The following is a 14,229-nucleotide window of genomic DNA, read 5'->3' as shown; positions in this document are numbered from 1 at the left end:
TTTCAGTATTTTGTATCTATTGATTTGTTTGAGTCAGACTCAGAGGAAATCAAATATAAATATCAATATATACATATACACCTGTGTTCACAGACAATGACAACAACAAATATATTCATACACACTCACACTCTATAAGATAGACACACTCTACACATACACACTTACTTCGGTCATTCTTAAGTAAGACCTGCACTCAGAGAAAAGTGGTACCTGAGCTGAGAGCCTGGAAGGTACTGTGCTGGACTTGGGGACTCCTGACAGGCCCCAACTGTCCTCCCAGATTTCCTATCATTCCCTGGTTAGCCAGATTCATCTGGGAGCCATGCAAAGAGCTGTGAGAGAGGAGCTGTGACCCAGGACTGGGGGACACTGGGGAGAAAGGACTGGTGAAAGGTGTTGGGGATGTAAGTCCAGTACCGTAGTTTGGAGGAAATGGAAACTGCTGTGCATTTGCCTGGGGAATCCGGGGATTGCTCATGGTTGCTGGCATACCACTAGGAGCCACCATGCTTGGTGTCATATTCAACCCTTGTCCTCTCATCATCAAAGTCCGTTGCTGAACTTGCTGCTGCTGATGCATTTGTCTCTGTCGAAGATGCTGGTTCAGGATTTCCCTCTGTCTCTGGGCCAGCATCTGTGCATTAATAGGTGCCTAAAATCAAGGGCAACAGATGGAGGGAAACATTGGGGGTAGTCACAGATTAGATAGGACAATGAATGGCACCAGCTTGTGTAAAATTATTTGAAAAATAAAATTTATATGGAAAGAAATACTAAGAGTTGAACAACTGATGGCTGAGCATGGGAGCTTCTAACTTCTACAGAAATGACTCTGAAAACTTATTAGGACTTAGCAGGGTTAAGTTGAATGTTATTATCAATTAACCCATTAAATATAGGACTCACAAAAGCACAGTCCTTTCTATAAGAAGACTGTGACATAAGCCCTGAGGATGGCAGTTTAGTGTTTTTCAAGGGGCATTCAAATCTAAAAAGAAACCAAGTCACGATGCCAAAAAGGGACAAGGAACACTTCAGGAAAGGCTGAACACAGGAAGAAAAGAGGGGTATGGTGGAATAAGAGTGGCTGAGAGGGACATACAGAGAAGCCAGGACAGAGGAGACAGGGTAAGGAAGAGGAACAGAGAAGAGGATGAGGGAAGAATGCTGGTGCTTGTTACAGTACGAGGCTATTTATGGGTCCTAAGGAGACATGGGCAGTCATCCTGATGTGTGACTTCCATTTACATGAAGTTGCCTACTCACTAAATTAATACTCATGGCACTGTGGTGGCCACTCAAGGACAAGAGCACAGGGGCAAAAGTTCCAGATGCCCATCGTGCATATCTCCAGCTGATGCTGAACAAGGCTACTCTGCCTTCTTGTTTCAGCTCTCATACTGTAAACAAGGGGCCTTTTGTGGCCTAATTGGTTCCATGTTTCTCACACTGTCATGCTTTTCGTTGGTGATTTTACTGTTTAAAATAGCTCCCAAGTGCAGTGTTGAAGCACTGTCTAAGTGTGAGAGGCTGTGATGTGATCATGGAGAAAGCCTGGGTGTTAGATAAGCTCTGTTCAGGCCTGAGTTACAGTCTACTGGATGTGAGTTCAATGTTAATGAGTCAACAACATATATGTACATATTAAAAGCCTTTAAACAGAAACACATTTAATGCAAGGTTATGTACTGACTGGTTGATGAAAATGTGACCAAAGCTTATAGGTACCCAACCTTGCATTCCTCAGAGGAGCAATAGTTTAGTATTCTCTAATTTAGTGACTTTATATAACATAAATCCCATGAATCACAAGAACCAATGGCACCTGGCAATAAAAATGCACGATTAGGAGGGAACTAAAAAAGCGACAGACTATTAAATAGACAGCTGGGACACTGTAGAACTAGTGTGTGGGTCTGGATCTCATGGTCCACACATTACTTCACTCAGGTTGTCAGGCAGGAGAAATGCTGAGACAATCTAAATGGATACAATAAAAGCTGTGGGCTGGTTTGCCCCCTTACCTGTGTAGGTGGTACTCCAGGCCTCAGAGTCAAGTTCACATTTGAAACATTGCTGATTTGATTCATAAGAGGCTGGCGATTCTAAATGCATACACATAGGAATCAGTGCATTTTAAAAACAAAATATACTTTACTTCAAATCACGTTTCCCAAGAAGAAGACCTCCCTAACCCAAAATATCTGCAGCTGGGGCATTGTTGGGCCATGTTAGCCCTCTTATCTCCCATTGAACTGTATAGGCCTCACTGAAGAACTCACCTGCTGTGCTTGGAGGCGGTGCTGAAGCTGAAGTCTCAGTTGATTTGGCTGGTTCTGTACTAGGCCCGTGGGCCTGAGGCCCGGTCTGGGCTGCATACGGAGTGTAGCATAACTAGGCCGCTGTCCCATGGTGTGAAAGTTTGGCTCTTGCATGGGAGTATAGCTACTCTGTGCCATTTGTGCCTGAGACGCATACTGCTGTGGGAAAACAGGGGCCTTTTGTTCCAGCATGATGTTGGAATCCTGACTCGAGAACTGTTCTGGATCTACTGCTTGGCTCTGAAGAGAAAACCCCCAAATAACAAACAGATTAAGCCACTAAACCATCACAGTAGATAAGAGGCTGTTTTCTCTCACACCTACACTGAACTTAACTATAAAAGGTACCTTTAGCTTGACTCTATTTTCTTTCCAGAGAATGCTTCTTTGTTCAACAAAGAAGAGACCAGGAGGGAAGAAATGGGCATGACTATAGCATGCCTCCTGCTTACCCCACCAATCAGAGCCTGGTCTGGACTTAAGGACGCAAATATCCCCTAGAACTATTAAGTCCTTTTTTCTTGATCATTCATACTCGTATAAATCATTTTAATTAGATAAGTACAACTTGGTGTCTAGCTGGGATCAGCAATGTTGGGGTACCAACCACACGATCCCATTTACAAATAACAAAGCAGGACAGGAGGTGTGGAGTTAGCTACAGGAATTCTCTCCAGTTTGTGACTTGGGGCCTGAGCTCCTCACCAGTGTAAGAAGCTGTGTCTTGCTCATTTAACTGTTCTCTATGGCTGTTAGTAATTCCTACATGCTCTACATTTTGCTCTACATGTTAATGTGTTTGTTACTTCTTGACTTTTATCTATGTAGCAAGCACCAGGATTTCCCCCAGGGTGAACACTTCAGACCCAGGTGTCCCTGAATATCCACACGCAGAGGTGAGAGCTGTACTTGGGAGGATTCTCCTTTTCCTTGCCTACTTCTAGGAATGGCACACAGGCAGCAAAGACTCTATCAGCAAAAGAGAGCTCTCAAGCTTCTTTAGCCTGAAATTGTCCTAGTTCTTCCTCAAAGGCTCAACCATGTAATCCTGAAGCTATCCTGAAACCTAGGTGAGGTTAGCACCACCCAGTGGTCAGCCTGTGGACCCTGTCTCCCTGTCTTCTCCATGATAATTTAGAACATGTAGATGGAGCCTCAGTCAGGGGGTCACTCACTGTTGAGCTACCTCAGAACTTTAAATATTTGCCCACTTTTAACAGACAGAAAACTTTTTTTCTTTTTTTTGTAGTACTGGGGATTGAACCTAGGGCCACATGCATGCTAAATAATTTCCATTTTTATTTTTTATTTTTTGGTACCAGGGATTGTACCCAGAGGTACTTAACCACTGAACAACATCCCCAGTTCTTTTTCTTTCTTTTTTTTGAGACAGAGTTTCACTAAGTTGCTTAAGGCCTCACTAAATTGCTAAAGGTTGGCCTTGAACTTGCAATCTTCCTGCTTCAGCCTCCTGAGTCACTGGGATTATAAGCATATGCCAACATGCCCAGCAGTAATTTCCATTTTTAAAGATAATACACGACTCTCCTGAGAACAAATGAAGTCCATTTGTAGTTTATATTTCCCAACTACCTATTAGCCACATTTCTATAATTTAGTTTAATTTGACATTATAATGATGATGGATCTGGTAAGACAAAATAGAAATAATACAAATATGAAAAAAGGAGCATAAAATATTAAATGACCATACAACACTAGTTTTGATACAAACAATGTTCCAACTCACTCAGCAATAAAGGATCAAATTTATTTTTCATAGTGCTTGGGACTGAATCGAAGCCTCACACATGTTAGGCAAGCATTCTACCATTCAGCTATATTCCTTGTCCTAGTGATCACATTTTTAAATGTCACTCAGACACTCAAGAATAACCATATGGAAACCTGCATTCTAGCTGATACTAAAGGCAAAGGCAGTCACACAGGAAATACTTAACCTTCATTTTCCTTCCTTGATTTACTTCAGGTTATATCTCATATAACACCTCACGTCATTTCTTCCCATTCTGTTGTTTTCATTATGAATCGACAAGTCTGAACTCCCACTTATGTCTGCTAAACTGTCAGAATTATGACAAGACTATTTTTAATGCTGCAGAGACGTCTCCCTCACTCTGCATCACCTTTCTCACAGACCTGGTGACACGCCAAAGGTCCAAGTAGTAGACTGAACCTTGGAAGGCACATTTGGCAATAAAAAATAAATGCTGAGTGAAGAGGAAGACAGTGACCAGACTGTAATGGCTTTCTGGTCACTTTTCCCACAGCACACCAGGAAGTGCTGCTTCACACATACACATACAGCTCCTGCCAGAGTCAGACAACAGGGTGCATTTTGAGACCGTTAGGCTGGTTACTGCCCCCAAAAGCATGGGAGTAATACCTAATACCAATGCCCACTGGCACTGGAGGGTCTACGTCACTGGGCAGCACGATCCTCATAGTTTCTCTGTTCTCTGCTCCGTGTGTGCCCCCTCCCTGTGTGCAAAGGGAAGCTGGGCTTGAGTTTCTGCCCTGTTAATCAATAACCCAAATCATAACAGGTAAAGCTCATTCTCACTTTTCTCCTTCTTGGGCAAAAATTTAGTTGAGAGCAACAGGACAGAGGGAGAAAGAAAGCAGGGCCAGACTGTTAGGAGGTAAAATATATTCTACAAAGCCAACTAAAGACTATCTGTTAACAAAACAAAACAAAACAAAAGGCCACCCCTGTGCCCATAAGAATGTGCCCATCCCTGCTCCCATGCTTACCTGGCTGACCAGTTCAGGTATTCCCAAAGCTCTATCAATCTCCTCAAGGCCATCGAAGTTCCGTAAGGCCAGATAGAGCTGGTCCAGGAGAGCTCCCTCATCACTTGGAGACTCAGCTGCAGGATGTGGACACAGCAAGTCATCGGGAGAGCTGCCAAACGGTTGCCTGCAAAGAGACAAACTTCACCTTGGGCTGATGGAAAAGCTGGTTGGCTTTCAGGGTCTCTGCAATAAACCCCAGTGCCAGCCCAGCGTACAATGAAATGACAATTTAAATAAAAGTTATACTTAAAGAGAAGATACACTTATTCAGCGTTGATTACAGACAGACCCAAGTCTTGCATCTGAAGTATACCTTTTGTTTCCACTGTCCCAACTTCACAACTGAACTGGCAAAGCTCAGGCTTAGTCAGTCTGGTGAAAGCAGCTGCTGGAGATCACAAAGGTGGCACTGATAAGCTGATCTGCCTGAATCCTGCTCACCTACTTCCACAAATGCACACCGACTCCTCCAGCATGTTCTATACTTTCCTGAACTTCAGTAAGAAGCACTAATTGACTTCACAGTCTTTTTCTACAGGAGGGTATGATGACCAGTGTGGGACAGACTGGATGGAGTCTGGTAATTTTCTCTCTTGCTATCTTTTGGTATTGGGGATTGAACGTAGGGGCACTCTACAAACGAACCACACCCTAAGCCTTTTAATTTTTTGAGACAGAGTCTTGGTAAGTTGCTGATCCTTCTGTCTTAGCCTTCTGGAGTCGTTGGGATTATAGGTATGTACCAATGTGCTTGGCTAGAGTGGTTTTTTAAAAAAAGCTTCTGAGTTACTTTAATATTAAGGGGGGACATGATACCTGTATTTTACCGAAAGTCTATTTTGTACTCTTAGAGCTACTATAAGGTGTTCTGGAGAATATAAAGGTTTATAAATAAGCAAACTCATTCTTCAAAAAGTGAGAATACATTTATCAAGGAGGGATCATGTTATCTCTCTAAATATGCTATGTTTCTCCAGTTAATTTGGTATGCTCTTTTGACCTAGAACCCTAAAATATTGAAGTGCTGGGCAATGAAACCAAGAATTAATTTCAAACAGTGATCGCAAGTGCGTCAGCATACAATCTGTGTCCTCCATCTAGCTCTAGGTAATTTTAGGAGAAAGTTGTGTAGTTCAGTGTCCCCTCAATGCCATACTTCACCTGTTGTCCCCAGCCCTAGGCTCCTCCAAGGCATCGTAACTGGCTCTGTGGCCACTGTATTCAAGAGTGCTGTGAAGGGGCATGCATGGTGGTGCATGCCTGTAATCCCAGCAGCTCAAGAGGCTGAGACAGGAGGATCGTGTGTTCAAAGCCAGCCTCAGCAAAAGCAAGGTGCTAAGCAACTCAGTGAGATCCTGTCTCTAAATAAAATATAAAACAGGGCTGGGGATATGGCTCAGAGGTTGAGTGCCCCAAAGTTCAATCCCTAGTATCTGCACCCTCTCCTCAAAAAAAAAAAAAAAAAAAAAAAAAAAATGAGTGCTGTGAAGGCTCACACCTCTGCCCTCTTCTTATCACCAAATGGCTCTTGCTATGACAGCTTGGCTTACATTGTAAGTTTCTGACAGTCCCTCTTGTTTCTCATTTACAGTCCATATTGTTCTTAAGTCTTTAAATACATCCATGATCATACTAGATTATTGCTTTCTTGCTACACTTTGGGAGCAGGAGGGTTTTTAGAGATGTGGCAGTGAGGGAGAAAGCATCCAACTGTGTCATGGAAGTGAAGCAAGGGGTCTCCCCCAGTGCAACTTCCCAAGAGCTGGAAGTGGTGAGTCTTGTGAAAAAGTTCCAGTCAGTCAAGAATGGATGTTGGGGGCTGGGGATGTGACTCAAGCGGTATGGCTCTCGCCTGGCATGCGTGCGGCCCGGGTTCGATCCTCAGCACCACATACAAAAAACAAAGATGTTGTGTCTGCCAAAAACTAAAAAAAAAAATATTAAAATATTCTCTTTCTCTCTCTTTAAAAAAAAAAAAGAATGGATGTTGGCTTTTCACCAAATTCTTAAGCCTGAGAAGCTAGGTGAGTGACACCTGAAAGTATCTTTTCTTCCAGATATATTTTATAATTTTTGACTTCTGTTTCTTCAGAAGCTGCACTGATACAACCCTCTGTTGACATTTATCCTGTACTAGTTTCCATAGAAATAGTTTTCTATCCAATAAGCACACCTAGAAGAAGCCAACTCATGGATCTGAGTCCTGAAATGAGAATCAAATATCTGGACGCACTGCCTCCAAGTGCAACAACTATGGCAGTTTCCCTGAAGCTCTCTGCCTGCTGTTCTAGGCCACCAGCTATGAGCCAAGCCACTAAGCTCTCCAGGTGACTGTGGTTCTTCCTCTGTGGCCTGGATTTCAGTTAAAGTGCAGCGGGAATAGCAGTGGAGTGGTTATCACCTGGGGTCTTGTCAGAAATGCAGAATCCTGGACCCCATTCAGTCCTGGTGATTCAGAAGCTGCATTTCAATGAGCCCTCAGAGGTGGTTTCTGGACACAGTAAGGTTTGAAAGACTAGCCTTCTGTTTCTCCCCCTACATGGATGGACTGCAGCTAGGAAGCACTTTTCCTTCTTTCTCTCCTATGATAGCTATCTGCTGCGTTAACCTATTTTTAGTTTTTTTCCTCCTTGGCATTGGGCATTGAACCCAGGACCCCTCACATACCAGGCAAATGCTCTACTACTGAGTTATATCTGCAGCCCCTCCCTAATCTATTTTTGAGTGAAGTTAATCTGAAGTTAACTTTTTGTTAATTTTTTGTCCCATGCTGGGACCACATTCCTTTTTGCTAAATACACACACACACACACACGCGCGCACACACACACACACACACAATATGTTTTTACCCCTCTTTTTGAAACTTCATTGTAAGCTCTTAATCTCTTTTTACCCACTTAAAATACAGAAAGTAAAAGAGCCCAACACAGGAATTCTGAGGCTGTGCTATGCCAATTGGGATGAAAGTATTATTCTTAAGCAGGACTCAGTTCAAAACCCGCATTAAAAAATAAATAAGCAGCTCTGGAAATACATTCCATCCTTAAGTTATTTCAGGACCTTATTGCCTTTTGTGGATTTGGTAACAATATTACATGATTTCAGGTTTCAAATAACCCCCAAAGGACAAAATACCTAGTCTGCAGAAAGGTCCTCTCAGAGTCTCTGATCCCAACTCTTAATAGAGCTTCCAGGTCAACTCTCTCCAGTAATAATCTTTTGTTTTTTGGTACTGGGGATTGAACTCAGGGGCACTCTACCACTGAACTACATCTCCAGCCCTTTATAATTTTTATTTTGAGACAGGGCCTCACCAACTGCCCAGGCTAGCCTTGAACTTGTGCCTCAGCTTCTCTAGTTGGTGGGATTGCAGGCATGCACCCACCATACCTGGCTCCAGTAATCTTCAAACTGTATGATTTCTAACAAGTTGCCTCACTAAAAACATTGCCTGTATTCTTTAAGTTCCCTCACTGCCTACTGCTTAGGCTCCAAACTGATCTCTCTGCCTCAATCAGTGTACCTCTGCTCTTCTGTCCCTGTATGAGGAACATTATCACTTATGCCTCAAGGTCACCTGTGGAACTTCTGCTTTGAGTGCACTGCTATAAAACAAAGAGGTCATGCATATAACACAAGTGTGATACTAGAAAGGGGCAAATACGAACCAAGCACACTACCTATACACTGAAACTTGAGCATCTCCTAAGCCACTGGTGACAGGTGCTGTTTTATCCATAAAGTAGAAGAGAGCTGGGGAACTGGGCTATTGCAAAGATGTCTACATTACAAGAGCTAACCTGAGACTGCTGGATTGAGTTGAGGGATTCTGAAAGAGACCCAAGGGCAACCAACAATAAAAATTAAAAAAAAAAAAAAAAAAAAAAGAGATCCAAGGGAGTGACTGACTCCCCCTAGCAAAACCCAACACAAAACTTCTCTCATGAAGAGCATCCTCAATTCAGACTCTGGGCATTTCATTGACCAAGATCAATTATGAATACCCAGTGAAAGAGAATCAAAATACTCAGGGAAACAGGCTACCAGGTCAATCTATTTATTTATTTATTTATTTATTTATTTATTTATTTATTTATTTATTAAAAGAGAGGGGGGGGGAGAGAGAGAGGGAGAGAGAGAATTTTTAATATTTATTTTTTAGTTCTCGGCGGACACAACATCTTTGTTGGTATGTGGTGCTGAGGATCGAACCCGGGCCGCACACATGCCAGGCGAGCACGCTACTGCTTGAGCCACATCCCCAGCCCTACCAGGTCAATTTAGAACCCCAAGAAATCTGGATATTGAAATTAATAGATTGAGAACTTTAGAAAATAACTATGAATATATGTCTAAAGGTATTAAAGATGTCAAACCAAAAATAAGCAAGCAATAAGAGAACATGAAAAATGAACAAATAGAATTTTAAAGATACAATTGGATTAAATATAGCTAAAAAGATAATTAGTGAGCAAGCATATAATTATGAATACACTATCCTGAATGTAGTAGAGAAAGATGAAAAGAACGTAAATTAAGAAACAGAGGGTAGAATTTAAAAATATATAATGCAGAAAGGGAAAGCATATCATGTCTTATCAGAATCACAGAAACAAAGAATACAGACAATGGAGGAAGGGCAATATATAGAAAGAAGATTGATAAAAACTTTCTACAACTGATGAAAAATGTGAATCTACAGATAAGTAAAACCCAACACAAATCAAATACAAAGCAGGCTAAATAAATAAATAAAGCCAGCCAGGCCTTATTCAGAGTAGTGAAACTATAATGCAGCAAAGACAAAGAACATTTCAAAAGCATTTTTAAAAGATCATGTACCAAGAAACAACACCTGAACAAAACTCCAACAAATCTGATCACTTTCTTTTTTCAAGTCTCTTTTGACAGCTTAGTGAAAAAAATCTGAATTCTTCAGAGTTTGGTATTTACGACCTTCTATCAATCTATTACTAATCTATTCTTCTAGGCAAACCTTTTGAGACTGACTTTGAGTATTTTAAAAAATTTATTCTTTTTAAAAAAATTTGTTTTTTTTAGATATACATGACAGTACAGTGTATTTTTTCATACTATACATACATGGAGTATAACTTACTCTAATTAGGATCCCATTCTTGTGGTTGTACATGATGTGGCATTTCACTGGTGGTGTATTCATATTTGAACATAGGAAAGTTATGTCCCATTATTCTACTATGTTTCCTATTCCCACCCTGCCCATTTCGCTTTGTCTAATCCAATGAATTTCTATCCCCTATCTGTTACTGTATGTCAGCATCCACATATAAGAGAGAACATTCATCCTTTGGTTTTTTGGAACTGGCTTATTTTACTTAGCATGACAGTCTTTAGTTCCATCCATATTAACATGATAGTCTCTAGTTCCATCCATAATTCCATTTTTCTTTAGATGGCTGAGTAATATTCCATTGTGAATATATCACATTTTCTTTAATCATTCATCTGTTGAAGGGCTTTGTTATTGTGAATTGAGCTGTTATAAACATTGATGTGGCTATAGATACTGAATTTTTTTTATTGTGGTAAACTATATATAACATAAATGAGATGATCTCCTGTTATTCTAAACATTTTTTTATTGCTTCTACAAGCTCTGGACCTCTGAGATGCTGTTTTTGCCAGTTCCACTGGCCCGTCACCCCTGCCTTCTCAAATCCTTCTCTAAGACTCTGAAACCTCTCCCAAACACCCCAGATGGATGAGCTCTGGAAACATGGTTGATTTCTCTTATAGCATTTATGCTGCACATTACCTTCTATTACAGAGGCAGCATATATATTTATTTTCAACTAAATTGTCACTTGTGGGGCTGGGGATGTGGCTTAAGCGGTAGTGCGTGCGGCCTGGGATCGATCCTTAGCACCACATACAAAGATGTTGTGTCCGCTGAAAATTAAAAATTAAATTTTTTTAAAAAACATTTATTTATTTAGTTAGTTTTTGGCATACACAACATCTTTATTTGTACGTGGTGCTGAGGATCGAACCCAGGGCCACACGCATGCCAGGTGAGCGCGCTACCGCTTGAGCCATATCCCCAGCCCCTAAAAATTAAATATTAAAAAAAATAAAAATAAATAAATTGTCACTTGTTTAATGGCACATTCTAGGACTTGCAGAGTTTTTCACTTTCTTCTCCCTTTTATTCCCTACCCAGTAGAGAATATGGTATAAATAAACAAAAACTGGTCAGGCATCACTATTCAGAAGGAATTTACTTCAGGCACAGGTCTGTAATAACTTACAGAACCCAAAAGCCATTACTCTCATGGTTCTCCTGGAGCTTAGGACTTACCTGTTTTGGTTGGCAAAAGATGCCTGGTCTATTGGCAGGATGCTTTCAGGCCATGGGGCAGTCTGATTTGGAGGAGCCTGTTGTTGGCTGTACTGAGGTCCCCCCATGTTCATTTCTAGTTCAGATGGCCCTAAAAGAGGAAGAAGAAAAAACCCCCAGATACTTTACATCTTGTAAGAAGGATCTATTTTTGCTATATGATATATAATAAAATATCATGAGGCACTATAGTAGCAACTCAGTGAGACTCTGTCTCTAATTAAATATGAAATAAGGCTGGGGATGTAGCTCAGTGGTCGAGTGCCCCTGAGTTCAATCCCTGGTACCCTCCCACAAAAAGATTTGGTTCATATTTGTTTTATTGATATTTAATGAATTGTAAACTGAAATTGGGAAACAGAAAAGCATTAATCATCTAAATATCATAAAGGTAAATCAATTACATATTAATATACTCAATATTTAAAAATGAAAAATGTTAAAAACATCTAGAGATGTCGAACCTCCCATTCACTTCCATAGCCCACCATCTGCCATGTCATATGGCATGGCACTTTTGAAAAACTCTACTGAACATATATGAAAAGATGAAAGTGAAGAAGGCAAACATGACTGTGTGTTACAATGAAGACAGTTTTGGCTCTGTGTATACCCTGAAAGGCTCTAGGGTGCTGGACCATACTTTTAAGACATAAGTGCTGGTCTAGACCACTTGTACCTAAATTTTTGCTAACTGTACTTGGGTTAGCTCTTCCACCGGAATTAGGGCAGAGTAGAAGGGAGGCCAGACAACTCAACCTGCTCTCTCTCAGAATTTCCTTTAGGTGCTTTCCATATAATGGATGTTATGAGTTTTTAATTATAAGATTATCATTATCTGTAGATCTAATATCTATTACAACAATTTTCTGATGAGTTCATGGCTTGAGTTTGTTAAAAATCAAAAAAATTCAATTATAAAATAATGCTTACAAAGCTCTACCTCAAGCTCTACAGCAAGATGTCCTTTAGTGAAGACTGAGAATACATTAAATTTCTAGATATAAGGATTATTATTATTTTAAAATAAGTTAATCTCTTAAATTTCTCATTCTAATTTTATATAGAAACCTGGGTGTTTTAGCACTTTTTAATGCAACCATTAAATGATAAGAACTTATGTGTGGAACCACTCATTACTTTGAGAGCATCCAATGTAGAAAGACAATATGAATGCCATCTTTCAGAAGTAAGCAAAAATGTGCTAAGCAATTAAGTCACTATGTAAGAAAACTGATGCCAGAGTTATGATGAGAATTCTGTGTTGATTTGTCAAAAAAATCCTGGCATCTTTCTGAATGACTTTACTTTTTATTTATCATGAAACATGTAAATATATGAAAAACACATAAATACTGACTTATCTAAATTATGCTAATATACAAGAAGATTAATAATTTAATAATTTATATACCACAAAATTCCACACTTTTAAAGAATAAAATTCAATGGGTATCAGTATATTCAGAGTTGTATAACCATCACCACTATCAATTTTAGAACATTTTCATTCCTCTAAAAAGAATACCTCCTGCATTAGGAATTACTCCCCATTTCCCCTTACCCCAACCCTAGGCAGCCTACTAGACACTAGCCTAGGCAGACTCTACTGACTTTATAGTATGATTTGTCTATGTTGGACATGTCACAAAAACTGGTTGATATAATCTATCACACCATCAATTTTAACAACATATGTATTGTCTCCAGATAGAATACTGGTGATCCTCACATTCTTGGCTATGTTCTGAGATCCTGTGTCTTTAGTGAGGACCTGGGAGAGTGACTTAATAGCCTAAGGCAGTGGCCCAGGATCCTCATTTTAAGTTCCTGAGAAGATTCTGATCACCATGAAGTTAATTAGAAACTAGAGCTAGACCATTGAACTATTTCTTTATTTAAAAAATATTTTATAATATATATAATATACATATATTATATATAATAAATTATATACATATAATTTATAGTATGACTTCCTGTTTCTCCCCAAAGCTGAAGTTAGATACTTTAATGAAAATAAAAGATCACAAAGGTATTCAGTTTTCTTACATTACTGGAAAACATTTGAAGAGTTCATGAGTCTACCCAGAGTTCCAGCAAAATCCCACTTATGATTGTTTTACACAGCAGGATCACATGCAATCAAACTGCAATTCAAGATCAAGTCTTGAAAGAACTTATAGAGCTGATACTCCCTGCTAAGAAAGCATGCAAACTAAAAGCAAAGACCAATGGACTACCTTACCTATATTCATGACCTGAGACTGAAGCATCTGTCTTTGGCCAGGCTGGCTGTTGGGTCTCATGGGGATGCTGGTTGTTGGGTTCCGAATCATACCTCCTTGGATTGGCCGGTTCATGGCACTGGTGGTAGGAGCACAGGTGACTCTTACTGCAGCACTCTGCGGTGCCCATTCCCCAGATGGCATGGTGGGCCGGGAAGTATTACTACTGATCATTCCTGCACGCAAGCCAAAGAAAGCTGAGAGATGTAGTAACTGAAAACATGCTCAGCATGTACAAAACCAGACGATCCTACTCTTTATAAAACAGCCATTCTGTGATCCACAGTGAGCCTGATAGCTAACACCCTCATTGGGGCAGACATGGGGCTCTTGGCTAAGAAATAAGAATGGGCAATTACTACAAAGTTTACAAAACATGAACTTGCCACTCATTATAGTTCAAAAAAGCTGTTAAAAT

General features: G+C 40.2%; 1 protein-coding gene across 15 annotated transcripts in view; it reads right to left on the bottom strand.

Annotated features, from left to right (window-relative positions):
* Ncoa2 (nuclear receptor coactivator 2) overlaps positions 1 to 14,229 on the bottom strand; it is a 259,997-nt gene that overhangs the window by 11,671 nt on the left and 234,097 nt on the right. For 10 of the 15 annotated variants that reach the window (XM_078017044.1, XM_078017042.1, XM_078017041.1 and 7 more), the window contains 6 exons: positions 13,772 to 13,987; positions 11,485 to 11,614; positions 5,100 to 5,280; positions 2,286 to 2,564; positions 2,028 to 2,108; positions 214 to 655 (listed from right to left, as the gene is read on the bottom strand). In XM_078017044.1, coding sequence (XP_077873170.1) covers positions 214 to 655; positions 2,028 to 2,108; positions 2,286 to 2,564; positions 5,100 to 5,280; positions 11,485 to 11,614; positions 13,772 to 13,987 — 1,329 coding nt within the window. The remainder of the gene's footprint in view (positions 1 to 213; positions 656 to 2,027; positions 2,109 to 2,285; positions 2,565 to 5,099; positions 5,281 to 11,484; positions 11,615 to 13,771; positions 13,988 to 14,229) is intronic. The other 5 variants (XM_078017054.1, XM_078017056.1, XM_078017052.1 and 2 more) reach the window with 4 other exon arrangements.

This window comes from Ictidomys tridecemlineatus, chromosome 7, assembly GCF_052094955.1.
Source record: "Ictidomys tridecemlineatus isolate mIctTri1 chromosome 7, mIctTri1.hap1, whole genome shotgun sequence".
Taxonomy (NCBI): Eukaryota; Metazoa; Chordata; class Mammalia; order Rodentia; family Sciuridae; genus Ictidomys; species Ictidomys tridecemlineatus.
Note: the sequence above shows the minus strand (reverse complement) of the source record. Positions and strands in the feature narration are given on the sequence as shown.